The sequence below is a fragment of the Epinephelus fuscoguttatus genome, linkage group LG6 (assembly GCF_011397635.1).
Source record: "Epinephelus fuscoguttatus linkage group LG6, E.fuscoguttatus.final_Chr_v1".
Lineage (NCBI taxonomy): Eukaryota > Metazoa > Chordata > Actinopteri > Perciformes > Serranidae > Epinephelus > Epinephelus fuscoguttatus.
In genome coordinates, this window is record NC_064757.1 from 18268272 (window position 1) to 18282977 (window position 14706).

Here is a 14706-nt window from a genome sequence, read left to right on the forward strand (position 1 = left end):
GACAGTGCAGAAAGAAACAGTGTCAGAGTCAAGCAGCAACAAGATGATCGCGTAACAGTATTTCTGCCAAAATACGATTGGTAGAAATAGGAAAAGTCAGCTGATGGAGTGTAAACATGGCGTTGTCATGCATATGTTCAGTAGTCTCTGTGAGTTTGTTTCTGATCTTGGAAAGCTATGGATAGCAGTATGAAGTCTTAACATTGGTAAATGCTTTGCTGCTTGTGTTTCATAGGGATGGGAAGTGATAGGATTTGATTGATATCAATGCCATTATCAGTTCTGCTTATCGGTCCAATTCTTTATCGATTAACTTATTGAGTCCTGATCATCAAAAGTACACCTACACAGGTTTTCAGCATTGTTGCAATTGCTTTATTATATCTGAGTCTGAGCACAGAGTAGAAGCAGAGTAGACTTTCAGTCACTCTGTCATCTAAAATAGATAAAATGAAAGACTATTGTACAGCATTAGTTTTCATTTAGGTTTTCTCACTGAAAGAGAAAATCTGCTAAGCCTGGCTGTGCAGAACTAATGTTATTACAACAGAGAATATTTACCCTCTGTAAGGGATGTGCTGCTTGCCGAAAAGCAGCGGCACTCGTGCATAGAATTTACGCCTATGTCAGGTAGAAGGATGTTTCAGCATATTGCTGGTGCTTCCACCCTTACTTGAATTTATAATATTACAGACATTACCAAGCAGCAGCATCTGGGGCTGAAAAATGAAGCCAACACAAAAGTGCCAAAAAACACAGTTTTTTAAATGTTCACTTGAGGCTGGCTGCAGAAGCCAATCCCCATAGACCCCCATGTTCAAATGCTGTCTGTTGATCGTGTCCTTGGCTCCTCAGTCAGATCGACCCCTCACTCAACCACAGCTCCAGCCGCTCACCCAAATATGGTCTCTTCTGGCTCCTTAAAACGGGAATGGGAGTCACAAACCAGTGGGTGAGTTCATGGTAGCTCGGTACATTATAGGTACAGTCTATGGATGTCACAAGCAGAATTCTTGTCGTCTGTCTTTGTGAAATGGAGCCACACTCTGGACTGTTTCTTCCTCTCCGACATGACCCCTTCTTGTTGCAAGTTTCCAGCAGCGTAGATGCAAGAGTTTCACATCATTGTTTCGCAATGTGCAGCTGTCAGAAAACGCAGCCATTGATAAAACTGATAAGCTCAGAGACATATGATTCCAATGGTTTGGACAATGTGGAACAGGTTTTAAACTATAACTGGTTCACAATTCCCATTCCTACTGTTTCACATAGAGCTGTCAGTGTAGTATCTTGACTGTTGATATAAATGATGCATGGATATTAAAATTCATGACCATGTTGCAAAATGAATATGTCTTATACACTGTGAATGGCATGAACCTCATATTTGTTTCTTAATTTTACCTTTGGTCTTATCAGTGCTGTTTGATGTTGTTTGTTCACTGTTTGTATTGATCTCGTACCTTTTCTTGGTCTACAAAGAGAAAAGCATTTTTAGTAACTTAGATTAAATTTAGCAGGCCTTAAATAAGAACAAAGATGAGGAAACATTTTTGATAGGAGAGATAAGAACAGATGGAAAAAATGATGCAGCGTTGGAAGCTGTGGAGGGCTCACACTTAAATACGGAAAGGATTAGAAAGTAAGATTTAGTGACACAATGGGTTCAGAGGCAAGAAAGAGGAAGAGAGAGAGGCCTGAATAATGGATGGAGGGATGGATTGGAGGGACAGTTGAGAGTGTAGGTAAAGAGAGAATGAATGTCAGCAGGAGAGACGGGATAAGATGGCCTCAAGGTCTGACTGCTGCTTCCCCGAGGACAACAACTCGAGGCCTGGAGCTACAACCTGTCTGTGTTTGAAGCCGTGTGTGCATTCATATCGGCTTCCACGCTGTTGTCTGCTGCGCCTCACAGATCCTGTTTATCTTTCACAGCAGAGTGTATCATTATCTAAGTTTGCACTGTGCATTGATCGTGACAAAACTGATATGGTTATCTGTCCTTCTCTCAAACACACTTAAACATTTATGCGAACACAAACACACAGGAGTGATTCGCCATGTGGGTGATGCATTGAAAGACCACGCCTCCAAGTCAAGGGGAAAGATCTGCACCATTGGCATTGCTCCGTGGGGCATTGTAGAAAATCAAGAGGACCTTGTTGGCAAAGATGTAAGTCTCTGAGAACAAACAAACAGAACAACCATTTACATGTGTGTGTTATGTGAGAAATGTCACAAGCAGTCAACAGTTGCCAAACCCTGTAAATTGCCGTTGACAGTTTATTAACTGAAACACTATGTGAGCCAATCCAGTCTGTGAAAAACACTCCTCCAGTGCTAGTTGGACAGCTGGCACAACCACATGAGACTGCGGAGCACATGCTGACTCATTCAATTCTCTGGAATCAATGTTATGTTATAGTTAAAGTTTTATCAGAATGTGCTGCACTCTTTCCCACTGAATAAGTCAAGCAGAACAGATTAATGTTGGTAGCTGAAATGAGATTATTAAGTGCTGAAGCTCTTTTTCCATGCTTGATTGGTCTCAACTGTACGCCTAATGACCAGATGAGTTTACTTCAGACTGCTAGGCGCTGCTCCACTAGACCAAACCCAAGCTTCTGAGAAACTGTCATTAATGTTGTATAGATATTCATCCAGTATTTTAGTGTCACTTTCTGTAACTTTAATAATAATTAATGATGCAAGTGCAGTGGCTGTTGAAACTACATGAATGAATACAGTCTTTTACTTTTCTGTATTTTTTTTTTTAGAACCAAACAAACATGTTTCATCAGTTTGACAAAAGCTTAATGCTTAAACACTGATGTCTTAAAGGTCCAGTGTGTAGGATTTAGGGGGATGTGTTGGCAGAAATGGAATATAATATGTTTTATTTCGTGAAAAGTCACCTGAAACTAAGAATCATTGTGTTTTCCTTGCCTTAAAATGAAAATCTACATATGAAAGGGTCCTCTTCCACTGAGTCTGTCATGGTACTCTGCCATGTTTCTTTCATACCACACCATAGTTAGCAGCCTGTCCACAATGAGCTGTACAGCATCGGAGAAACACTGATTTCTGAAGCTGCTTTATTCAGCATTTTTAGAGGTATAAATCCCTGTTTGTTTTGGAGAGGAAGAGACCTCTGTGGATACTTTGGCACGCAGGAAAAACCTCCTGAGCAATGAGCACTGAAAGAATCCTAGCTAGGAGTTCACACTTGGAACATGGCATTAGTTTTAGCCGGTTGAAATCTGTCCTCACTGCTAGATGCCACAAAACTATACACTGCTAGTTTATAGGCTCACTTCAGTGATTTCCATAAAGTTGGACGACTGACAAGAGGCAGATTTTATAAACAGTTGTCTAAATCGGTGCAGCAGAGGCAGAAATATTCTGACTAGTCCATCATATATGTCAAGCCCCAAAATGATGGATCCTATGTCTCCCATCATGCAGCAGTGCCATCTCTTCATTAGTTTCTCTCTGCTCATGCCTTTCAACTCTGTGCCCCAGTTTGTGACACGGGCTTGCCATTAAAGATTTGTAGCCTCCAAGTCAAGATAATCCCTGATGACATCATTAGGGTTGTGTGTTAAAACTGTACCGCCACAGAGGACATTATACTCCCCGTGACAAGTAAATTGAACTTGAGGTGTAAAACCAGTGGGGTGTTTTTTTAACGAGTGCAATCCATAATCTGTGTCAAATTATCTTTGCCTACACGTGGGTTACATTAATGGCACAAAGAAAACAAGCGCCTGTGTTATCATTAAACCATACATTGTTCAAGTTTTCACATACTGCTGTCAGCTGTGGGCTTCTCAGATGTTTGTGTAACAGTTAAATCTTCTCTTGGATAGGTGGTGCGTCCATACCAGACCATGTCCAACCCCATGAGCAAGTTGACTGTTCTGAACAGCCTCCACTCCCACTTCATCCTGGCAGACAATGGCACAACGGGAAAGTATGGCGCCGAGGTCAAACTGCGACGTCAATTGGAGAAACACATCTCTCTGCAGAAGATCAACACACGTAAGTTGGCATTCACTGTATCTGCCTGTCGTGGCTATTGCCAGTGTGACCTACTTACCCTTAATTAGAGGAGGTGTTTTTAAATGACACAGCGAGCAATAACAGTATAATGAAACTGTAATCCTTGTTTTATCAACGACACCTCCGTGGGTTAATTGGGTTCAGACTCTATTTTATAGCTGCAACCAGACTAAAATTATCATTACCTGCTTTATACTGCACACATGCTGTCAGACGGCGTATTTTTAGCCAGCTGTGATATAACTCGATGAGCCTTTGAAACCGTCCCTCCCTTCAGGAGGGGTTTATTTTTTTCCTTCAAAGCTTCCTGACAGCTCAGATGAACTCTTTCCTCAAATGAACCCATTTGATAATTCTTGTCTCCTTGTTTTGAGATGCTGTACAAAGCTACCAAACAAGCTGACAAACACAGACATAATGACCAGTGCACAACCTCTGTACACGTACATACACACATTCTGTATATCCCACACAACCAGTACATTAGGTTTTACATATGCACACACCCAAAGGAATGAAAGATGCATTAGATGTTTGTATTTTTGTAGCATTTTATATCTATATTTGGCACTTGATAGTACAAACAAATCAAAAATAGTACATGGGAGGTATTTTAAACCACACCACAGACGTCAGGATGGCCTAATTTTTGTGCATTGTCATATATCTTGGCAGACACATAATAACAGGATGAAATACTGTATTGTGTATTTCCGCGCAACCCTCCCTGTCTTCATATGAAAACTTGTTGAATCAAAGGTACATTATGCTCATAAAAGGGCGGCAAGAGTGCATTTGAATTCTTGTTTGTGTGAGACAATGGTGTGCGTGCCTGTCTGTATATTAATGTGTGTGTGTGTGTGTGTGTGTGTGTGTGTGTGTGCGTGTGAAGTGTTCATCCACTGTTGAGCCCTTGTCACATTGCATTTCTCCGTTTTCAATTTTCCACATTATACCTCAGCTAGAAACCAAATGGATTTGCATGAATACAAAATGCATTTCTCTTTCTTTTTTCTCTCTTACTCTCTCCCTCTCTTTCTCTGTGTCGCACACAAACAAAGACACAAGCGCACACAAACCTCCCTGGTACCCTTTAAATGCATTTCTCAATAGCCTCTAACAGCATTGTTTAGAATGTGTCAGAGCTGCGAACAAACCTGAGTCAGAGGAATTTGTTTGCGGCCATGATTTATTTGTTATTACCTTCTTTTGTTGTCAATATAAAGCCATTTGAAATAATTTCCTCAGGGTGTGTGTGACATAAATGCACACATTTTAACATCAATGCTTGTTTAAAAACTGAAGCTGGCAGGAGATAGACGTTACCAAATGGATACATGGTTACAGTGTTGAGAGCAATATCGTGACTCAGATCTTACCTTTGTCTACACCATTTTTATTCAGTGTCAGACCTGTCACTGGTGTTCACTGTCAGGGAGTTTATAAGGATATTGTAACCACCACCATATTCCTCCTAAACCCTTCACTTCAGGGGTTTAAGAAATGTTCCTGGGGTTGACAGGATACACAAATGTACTTCCTCCTTGTTCATCGTCCAGTCATGTGACCTATGGACTTCCCTTTGTCATCCTATGCCTGGACTCATACAAAAGGGGCTGGGAAGGCAAAGGGACGCCCAGTCGTCATACAAGCATCTGACTGACATTATCCATGATGATGGTAATGTACTGTGCCATCCCTAATTTATCCACCATCTAACTAGCTTTAACACACATTTGGATCCAGCACTTATACTAGCTAGGATCTACTCATAAAACAAGCCGATAGGTGACCATGTGTGCTGTACTGCTGACCTCTCATAACACAGAGCTATCACTCAGCAGTACCTGAGGTTACAGTGATAACCCACTTCAACTTTATGACCTTGTGACCTTGTCTTTTAAGGTGAAGTGCTGTATCAGCCAAAAGTGATCCATAGTCCTTGTACAAATTGTTCTAATGACTGCTTTTTAAGCATGACCTGATTTATATATATGAGTCATGTGAAGAGCATTATTTGCATTATCCAAGAAAGGTACCCTTTTTTTGTTTGTTTGTTTAGGCTCTGTTTTAAATTAAATTGATAACACATGATAAGGGCAGCACGGTGGTGTAGTGGTTAGCACTATCGCCTCACAGCAAGAGGGTTCCTGGTTCAATCCCAGGAGGAAGCCCGTTGTGTTCTCCCCGGTACTCCGGCTTCCTCCCACAGTCCAAAGACATGCAGGTTAATTGGTGACTCTGAATTGTCCATAGGTGTGAATGTGAGTGTGAATGGTTGTCTGTCTCTATGTGTCACCCCTGCAATAGTCTGGCGACCTGTCCATGGTGTACCCTGCCCCCCCGTGACCCTCAAGAGGATAAGCGGTTATGAAAATAAATGGACGATAAATCTGCAGTAGCTATTGTCGTTCAGTATTTCAGAATTTTGTAATTGGTAGATTTACAAAACCTAAACATTATTATAAAGCCAATTTAAGATCACCCTATTGGTTATAACCACCTGTTGAATATATAAATATATAATTCTTAAATTTGTTTAAGAATTGTCCAGGATTAAAAAAAATAAAAAATAAAAAAATCTTAATGGTCACACACACACACAACACATTCACTCTCACAACTCATCAAATACGGACCCTTGGTCATTGGCCCTACATGTCAAGATATGATGCACTAGGTACTCCCATTGTGTCCGTTTCGGACGCCTACAGACGGCATGTAATGCTTGTTACATGCAAAGTGTCTTTTCAAAATAAGAGTCTGTTTTCACAGTAAATGCTGCTTGTTAGATGCATACAGTCAAAAATGTCAAACTGCTGCCTGGTGCGTCTTCAAGTGCTGCTAAAGGTGCCTCTGTGTGACTGTAATTTGTTGTGCATACACACATGCATGCCTCACTTCCACATTCACCTCTGACAGGTTGGCAGACAATGACCATTTTGTGATTTGATTACCAGTCCGCGGTCAGTCCAAGAGAGCATCAATTTTCCTCACAGCAGGGCTCCCGTGGGATCCAAGAGTAGCCTGAGGCCCAGTAAAGGAAAGGAAGATAGAGAAAGTAAAAAGGGAAAAAAAGGCAGTTTAGTTTAAATGGCCTAACATGTGGGTTGCAGACCACACGTAACACACAGTCACACACACACACTGCACACAAACAGAAGATGAAAGAAGTGTGGTGGATAGATATGCGTAATCTCCCCCTGTGGTATTTTTGTGATGTCTGGGCAATCCTGTAGCTAATCCTACTGTGCCTGTGTGCGATTTTCCATGCAACGGCTATCACCATGTGAGTGCCGGAAATGCTGTAGCAATCAAATTGGCTCCACAATATTGTACCACAGATTTTAAATATGCGAATTGATTTTTTACAACATATGTATATGTGTGCGTGTGTGTTAGCCTGACTACGCTCTAAATATAGCTTTGATATTGTAAACAGTGTTTAAACAAATCTTCGAGGTCATGATGCATTTTGATTTTCTCTTGCCAAAAGATATTTGTGGTCATTTTACACATTTCCATTTCTAGTTATGGCAGCACCATTGGCACCTGTCAAAACTCATCATTAGAGCAGGAGCACAGTTGGGCAGTTCCTAAACCTCTTAACACCACCCTTGGTGACAAGTGTATACTCCCTCTGTATACTTTCCCCACCAGTCTCTGCTGTATATTCGATGTTGTGGAAGGCGTCGCCTGCTGTGGTTTTGTGCCCTCTTCAGTGAAAAGTGGACAAGAATATCTAAGATACAGCCCTGGTTGGGGGTAAACAAAATAAATGGCATAAGACAGACAACTGGGCTGGGGAGGCTGTAAATATGGTGGTTGGAGCCAGTGCATTCACACGCTAGAGTAAATGCTCAGCAGTGTTGTGCCCTGCCGTACATGCATGGCTCTCTTTCTCGTGATGTGTTCAGCCAGACGTGGTCTAGTTTGATAAAACATGGAAAAAGATTCAGATGCAAATGAGCCTGGATAACCGTGACAAGAAGTCAGCTTAGGCAGCACAGGACACTTCACATGCAAGCAGAGGGACAGAGCTTATGACTAGTGATTGTGAACATTGCCTGATCATATGTTCAATTTAAGTTTATTTCAGACTTATAGGTGCATATACAAAGTTTTGATTTGAAAAAATAATCTTAAATCTTAATCTTTGGCATGATCTCTTGTCCAGCACCTAGTGTGGCACCTCATCATCTGGATGTGCGTGCTTTTGTATACTGTTTTGAAAAACATATTGCTCATCCTGACACGCTCTCTTTTAGTTTCTGAGGTCACGCACACAGGGACATATTTCCCATTTAACTCCTCCTTACCATCGCCTGAAGCTAGGAGACATTGTCAGACTCAAAGATGAAGAAAATCAGTGAAATGATTGGCACCATTCAGCTCGGCTCACTCAACCACTGCACGGCTCTTTTGACATGTCTCCATGTGGCTATAATGCTTTTTAATCACACACCTGCCTCAGAGGGATGACAAGTGAAAGAGGAAGAAAGGAGAGTGTGAAAATGAAGACAGAGAAAAGGGATTGAGGGTGAGCAGAAAGGAAAGAGAATTATGTGAAGCGCGAAGAAAGTGTGATGCAGCTGCTGAGGATGCAGGCAGTGAGACGGGATATTGCCTTGAGGTCTCCTCGCTGAAAAAGCAGGATGAAACAGTGAAAAGGCAGCAGGAGAAAGGACATAATAAGATTCATTCACAAATGTTTTCGTATTTTCGTTCTCAAAACTGAACAAGAAGATGTGAAAATCTTCAATGGGATGCACACGCCTGGCCCAAAGAGGAATGAAAGTTATCAGTTTGTGCAAGTCAAGATAAAGTCTGCAAGAATGCATAAGGCACCTTGAGTGTGCCCTGTTCCATTTCACCTAAATTACTTAGAATATTAAAATGAGCTCCTAAGTACTCTCTACTGTACTATATATGAAATGTGTGCGTAAGCGTGGGCATGTGTGTGTTTTAACCCAGTGTCTACTGTGTAACCTTCACTGACCCTCCTATAGCAGTGCTTTCATTAATCACAGTATAGGTAAAAGAAGAAGTAGCTCTGGTAATTGAATCTGGAAGCCATAAGGCCTTGCGTTGCAGATTAGCTGTGACATCGTGACCTCCACCATGGTGCAGCCCATACAGAAGAGATTATACTTATGGTACATGGGAAGTCAAGAGGGTAGCATTACTCTTCTTTAAAGCGCTCTAAGTGCCTGGACAAACTCTTGATTTTTCAAATATAGCGTATAATATCTCCCCCTTTCCTACACATTCCAACTGTGTGACCAACTGGATTACTTGGTGACTCTTGTTCTTTGACACATATCACACAGCTGCAGTTTCTCAGTTTGTATCTGGCTTAGAAATGTCACCCTCTGCTGAATGTAACTGCATCATGTAAAGCATAAACAGGATTCCTTTGCATCCTGGAAAACCTGGATAACAGTTGACCAATTTTCCAGACTTGGAATACTCATGGAAGATGAGAGGAAAAGTAAAATGTCCTGGAAAATTACAAGTGTGTCAATATTCTCTTATTATCTATCAGAACTCTTCAAGCTGTTGTTCGGATGAGCGATTCTCCTGAAAGCTGCAACAGCAATATGGGAGATAGCATTACCAGAGGCCGACCAATTAGCTCATTATGAACAGGCATGTTTTGAATGGGTGCTACATTAATGCTATTTAAGTGAATTGCTGTACAATACATCTTCAGGTGCATTTGCATTACTCTAAAATCAAGTTATCATAATTTCTAAGCATGTAAAGATTATTTCATGGGTAAGTAATAGCCATAGACCGAATGTCTTTTATATCAGACTTTCAAAGAGAGGAACAAATTAGTGTATGGCGTGATCCCTGTCTGTCATACTAGCTAGATCATTGCTGAGAGTCCTGGAAAAGTCCTGGTAAAATGATCTCTAGAAAAGAGTAGGAATCCTGCCAAAGAATGTATTTTCAAAAGCCATCTAGATGTTTACAGGTTAATTCAGGTCTTGAGACAATCCATACTTTATACTACTCGTATAAAATGATATTAGTTTTTCATTAGCCCTCTGGTCAGTGGTTTTGGTCCCAGTGGTTGTGCTGCACTGTTGACTGGTTAAAGCAGTGGGGCTGAACTGACTCTGCAGGAGTGGATGAGTAGATAAAATAGTTGTGGGCACGTGAGAATAAGCGTACAAAGACAGCATGGGGACAGTTAATGTCACTGGATGTAAGGTGTGTTCGTGCACGAAAGGATATAAAAAAAAGTGTCAAAAAGATTAACATGAGCCACCAGAGTGTGCAACCCTGTGGTGGAGAGATAATAGAGCCAGCAGTGGGTATGATTGGATGCAAGACTTGCTCCAGGTATGGTTCCAGGTTGAGGATGTGCACGGATGACATAACATGTTATGTGGTGTGGAAAGAATTTGCGTGCATGATCAGTAGTGTGAACTGTGGTAAATGTCTTTTGGAAAAGTTGAAGTAGTAAAAAAAAAAAACCAAAGAACAGTGGTGAGAAGGTCACAGATGTCCTCGTAGATCATTTATGCACACTACCAAACAATTAAAGAAGCCTAGACAAAAATATTGCACTGTCCAGAGGGGGACTGTAGCACTTGTGACACAATGACTGTCACAGTTCACAGCTCAGAGCAGGACCCAAATGCAGAACACGAGGCAGGCAAGATGACTGGACAAAAAGCAAGCTTTATTGGGCATCTGGTTGCAGGGAACAAAAACTGAAGGAAGAGTTCAAGTACAAAATCCAAGTACAAGGAAAAATACAAAAACTAAACTATGAGCAAATCAGAATGACACGAGGAACACGAGGGAGAAGGGATAACAGCAACACAGACTATCTGACACTGAAAAAGGGATAACACAGAGACTAAGGCTACGTCCACAAAACAGGGCTTATTTCTGATTATTCCCCAGTGTGAACAAAACTCTGTCCTGAAATGCCGCACACGGAAACAGTAACGTCACACACATGCGCGTTGGACCAACAATAAAACACATCACATTTGCAAAACAGGTCTTTGGGGAAAAATGAATGACATAGCGGTGCAAGCTTCATCTCCCAGATAATCGCCAGTAGAAAAGTGTGATGACCTAATCCTGAATGATAAGTAGCCATGTGCTCCTGTCTGGGAGAGTGTGTAGGGTATTTTCGGAGAAATGGCCCTTCGGAGCAATGGGCGTTTTCGGGGTAATTGGCTGTCATACAAATGGGCTTTCAGTCCAATAGCTCTATTAGCAGCTAGTGCTGGTAAGTCTCTATAGGGAGAGGTGTGGGTGCAGCTGGGAGAGGAGTCTGGAGTGCTGGGGCCGCCATGTAGAGGCTTTCACAGAGGAACAGATCTTTCAAATGTTATGATGTCCAGGGCTGAATTCCAATACCTCTGTTAGTGTCTCATGGCAAAGCTGTCACAGCATGTAGGCAGAAAGTGTCTGGCAGTCAACCTTTACTGGCTGGCAACTGGAACAGTCTACGGTAGCAGTAGTACAGCTTCAGCAGCTCTCTGCAGGTTTAGTGCTCTGCTCCAACACTGTATGGTGAGTGATCCTTGCCTGAGCAGTGAAGTATGCTGTGCAAAAATCATGGACGTATGAGAGAAACACATGAATACTGATACGACCATTCTCACAGCAGTTGCATGGTCCTTGATTAGATATGTATCAAATGTGAAAGTGACTTAGTTCTGACAGGAAAAAAAAGGATTTCTCTGCCCACACTACTCTTAAAAACATATTTGTGTCAGAATATAAAAATCAGATTTGGGACACATTTGCCTGTTATGCAAATGTAGCTGAAATGCACAAGGGAAGGAGAGTTTTTACAGGTGACTTCAGGGCTAATGGAGGACAGGTAAAGTAGGGCAGAGCAGATAATCAAAAAGGCAGGAAGACATGACACGTGAGGAGTTACCATCAAAATAAAACTGGACACAAACTAAAACAAAAAATCTGAGACCAAGGCAATGACATGTTTACTGTTGCGTTTACTGATCATTTATATCATATATCTCATTATTTGCTGATACTTAGTCATATGAGCTGAATCCAAAGTGTTTTGGAAAGGACAACTCAGTCTAAGACCCCATTTATAACTTTCATTCCAGGTGTCTTGTATCAGAATAAAATCCAGATGATATTTGATAACTTAAATTTACACTTTGTGACATGTGTACATTTCTGTTGGCCAGATCACACGTCTGGTTGCAATCTGTTTAGGGTTGCCTGGGCTTCATGCAAGTCAGGGTCAGCCCTACTCCAGTCCAGACAGTGATTGTAATGCACCTGAAGCTGTTCGGTAGCTGCCAAAAAAGGCAAAAGAAGAATGACTTCAGTAACAGTAACCATTTAGCTAGGAAGCTAACAACTATCTATATACTAGATCAGATACTTGCTACATCCTAGTGTTCCATTCTCTGAGTGACCATATCCATTGAACCTGCTTTTTTTGCCTGTCTTTTCCGTTCATCCATCCCACTCTCATGAATGCAATATCTAAAAAAAAGTCCTTGAGGGAATTTCTTCAAATTTGGCACAAACATCCACATTGAGTCAAGACTGATTATAGCTTGGTGGTGAAAGGTCAAGGTCACTTTGACCTTGCATCTGTCACATTTCTGGAATGCGATATCTCAAAAAACACCAAATTTGGTGCAAACATTTGTTGAACTCAATAATAAACTGATTAGAATTTAGTGGTCAAAGGTCAAAGGTCAAGGTGACCTCTCCAAATATGTTTTCAGCCATAACTCAAGAATTCATGCGTTAATTGTGACAAAATTTCCCACAAATGTCTAATAGGATAAAATATTGACATTATGATATCTTATATCCAAAAGGTCAAAGGTCAACTTCCCTGTGACATCTAAGTGTTCTGCAAAAAACACTTTCTGGCCATTTGTCAAATACATAACTGAGGAGCAGAAGGGGAGACATTTGGTTAGATACTGATTTGTTGGTGCTAATTTTTGGTGCCCACTTTGAAACTGTACTGACTGTATAAATCAGGGGTGACCAAACTTGTTTGATGGGGGCCATACGTCATACACTTACATTACATCAGTTATTTAAAAAAATCACATACAGATGAGACAAATGCAATACTTTCATCTGTCAATGAAAAGTATTTTCAAAAGCCCTCGCTTTTGTCTCTCTACTTCTTTTCTGTGGTCAGGAAATGGTGCATGTCTACAAACTGTATGACAGTCCTACCATGTTGAGATGAACGGAAACAAATGCAAAGTGAATTTGCTTGATCAACCAATACTGTGTGGTGGACCACATATACGTAGTATATTTTGAAAGACAAGCTGTGCGTTGTTTAAAATTGGTTTGCAGGCCCTAATTGGCCCCCCGGCTAGGTTTTCACAGACATAGCTGCAAACTGTAACTGCAACTTCACTGGTTCAAGGAGGCATACTACAGGGAGGTGGTAATTCTGTTTTTCTTTTGCTTTCAATTAGACTCACAGGAGGCAGACCTTGTGAGTGGGAATTTCTATAGACCACTTACTGAGGTAAATACCCTTTGGGGGAGTAAAGCTTACACGTGTCTGATGCATTTACACCTTTTTAGTGTCTTGCTGGAATACATATCAAGCCACCTCTGGAGGTGTTTTGTAGATAATTGAATTTCAGTCAGTCCGTCTGAAATGTTTCTTTGATGCATTTACACTTAGCTATCTTTCATCCAAGAAACGTGACATGAGTGGGGTAAATAGGTCTAATATTCTAGTTTTCTGAATATCATTTTAAGTCTTTTTTGACTATGTGAGATAATACTTTGCCTTCAGTTGGTGCAGGTTAACAATATTTGAACATACATACATATATACAGTATATTATGTAATCTTCAGCACCAGCACGGCAGCAACAACAGGATTCGATATATGATTTTTATGCCATGGAGAGAGCTCTTAAGGAAGAGCATTCACAGGGATTCAGACACACACTAACTCACATATCAATGAAGTTAATTTCCTTTAACCTCAATTTCCCAGTTGTGAATGTATTTTCCTGATCAGTGACCCTATTCGTGATTGATTCTCTCTGGATCACGGCCTTGGTAACACTACAACTTATTACTGGTAAAAAGATGGTACGGACCATCTGATTTAATCTGAATTCCTCTGAGTATGTAAGAGAAACAACAGGATATGATGATGTCACAACACGACTGAAAAAGTAAAGTTTGAGAGAAGCTTTGCCCTTTTAGTGTACCGGACCCCCTGACCTTTTGTTCTATAGCCTGTCGAGTCATGTTGCCTTCACAGATCTGATGCTTCCTGTTTGCCTTAGTTGTTGCTAAGATAATGATGTGTGTGTGTGTGTGTGTGTGTGTGTGTTTTTATTTTTTTGAGGGGGGGGGGGGCGCGAAGACAACGACCCACATACTGTAGCACACCTCCTCCAGTCATGCTGATACTAATTTGACACATACAAGGACAAACTCACAGACACTCGCGCACACCCACGCACACAGAGACACACGCACACGCGAAGGATGAGTCATTGCTGGGTCCTTAATTAGGACCATTTAAGCATGTTACGTGTGTCTCGCTTACACGCTTCTCTTTCCCTCCCTAATTCCTTCTCCTCCTCGTTACTTCCTCATCTCCCAGGCCAGATAAATATAGAAAGTTGT

General features: G+C 41.2%; 1 protein-coding gene across 6 annotated transcripts in view; it reads left to right on the top strand.

Annotated features, from left to right (window-relative positions):
* trpm3 (transient receptor potential cation channel, subfamily M, member 3) overlaps positions 1–14706 on the top strand; it is a 172204-nt gene that overhangs the window by 98296 nt on the left and 59202 nt on the right. For all 6 annotated transcript variants that reach the window (XM_049579215.1, XM_049579211.1, XM_049579216.1 and 3 more), the window contains exons 5-6: positions 2049–2173; positions 3870–4041. In XM_049579215.1, the coding sequence (XP_049435172.1) occupies positions 2049–2173; positions 3870–4041 (297 nt within the window). The remainder of the gene's footprint in view (positions 1–2048; positions 2174–3869; positions 4042–14706) is intronic.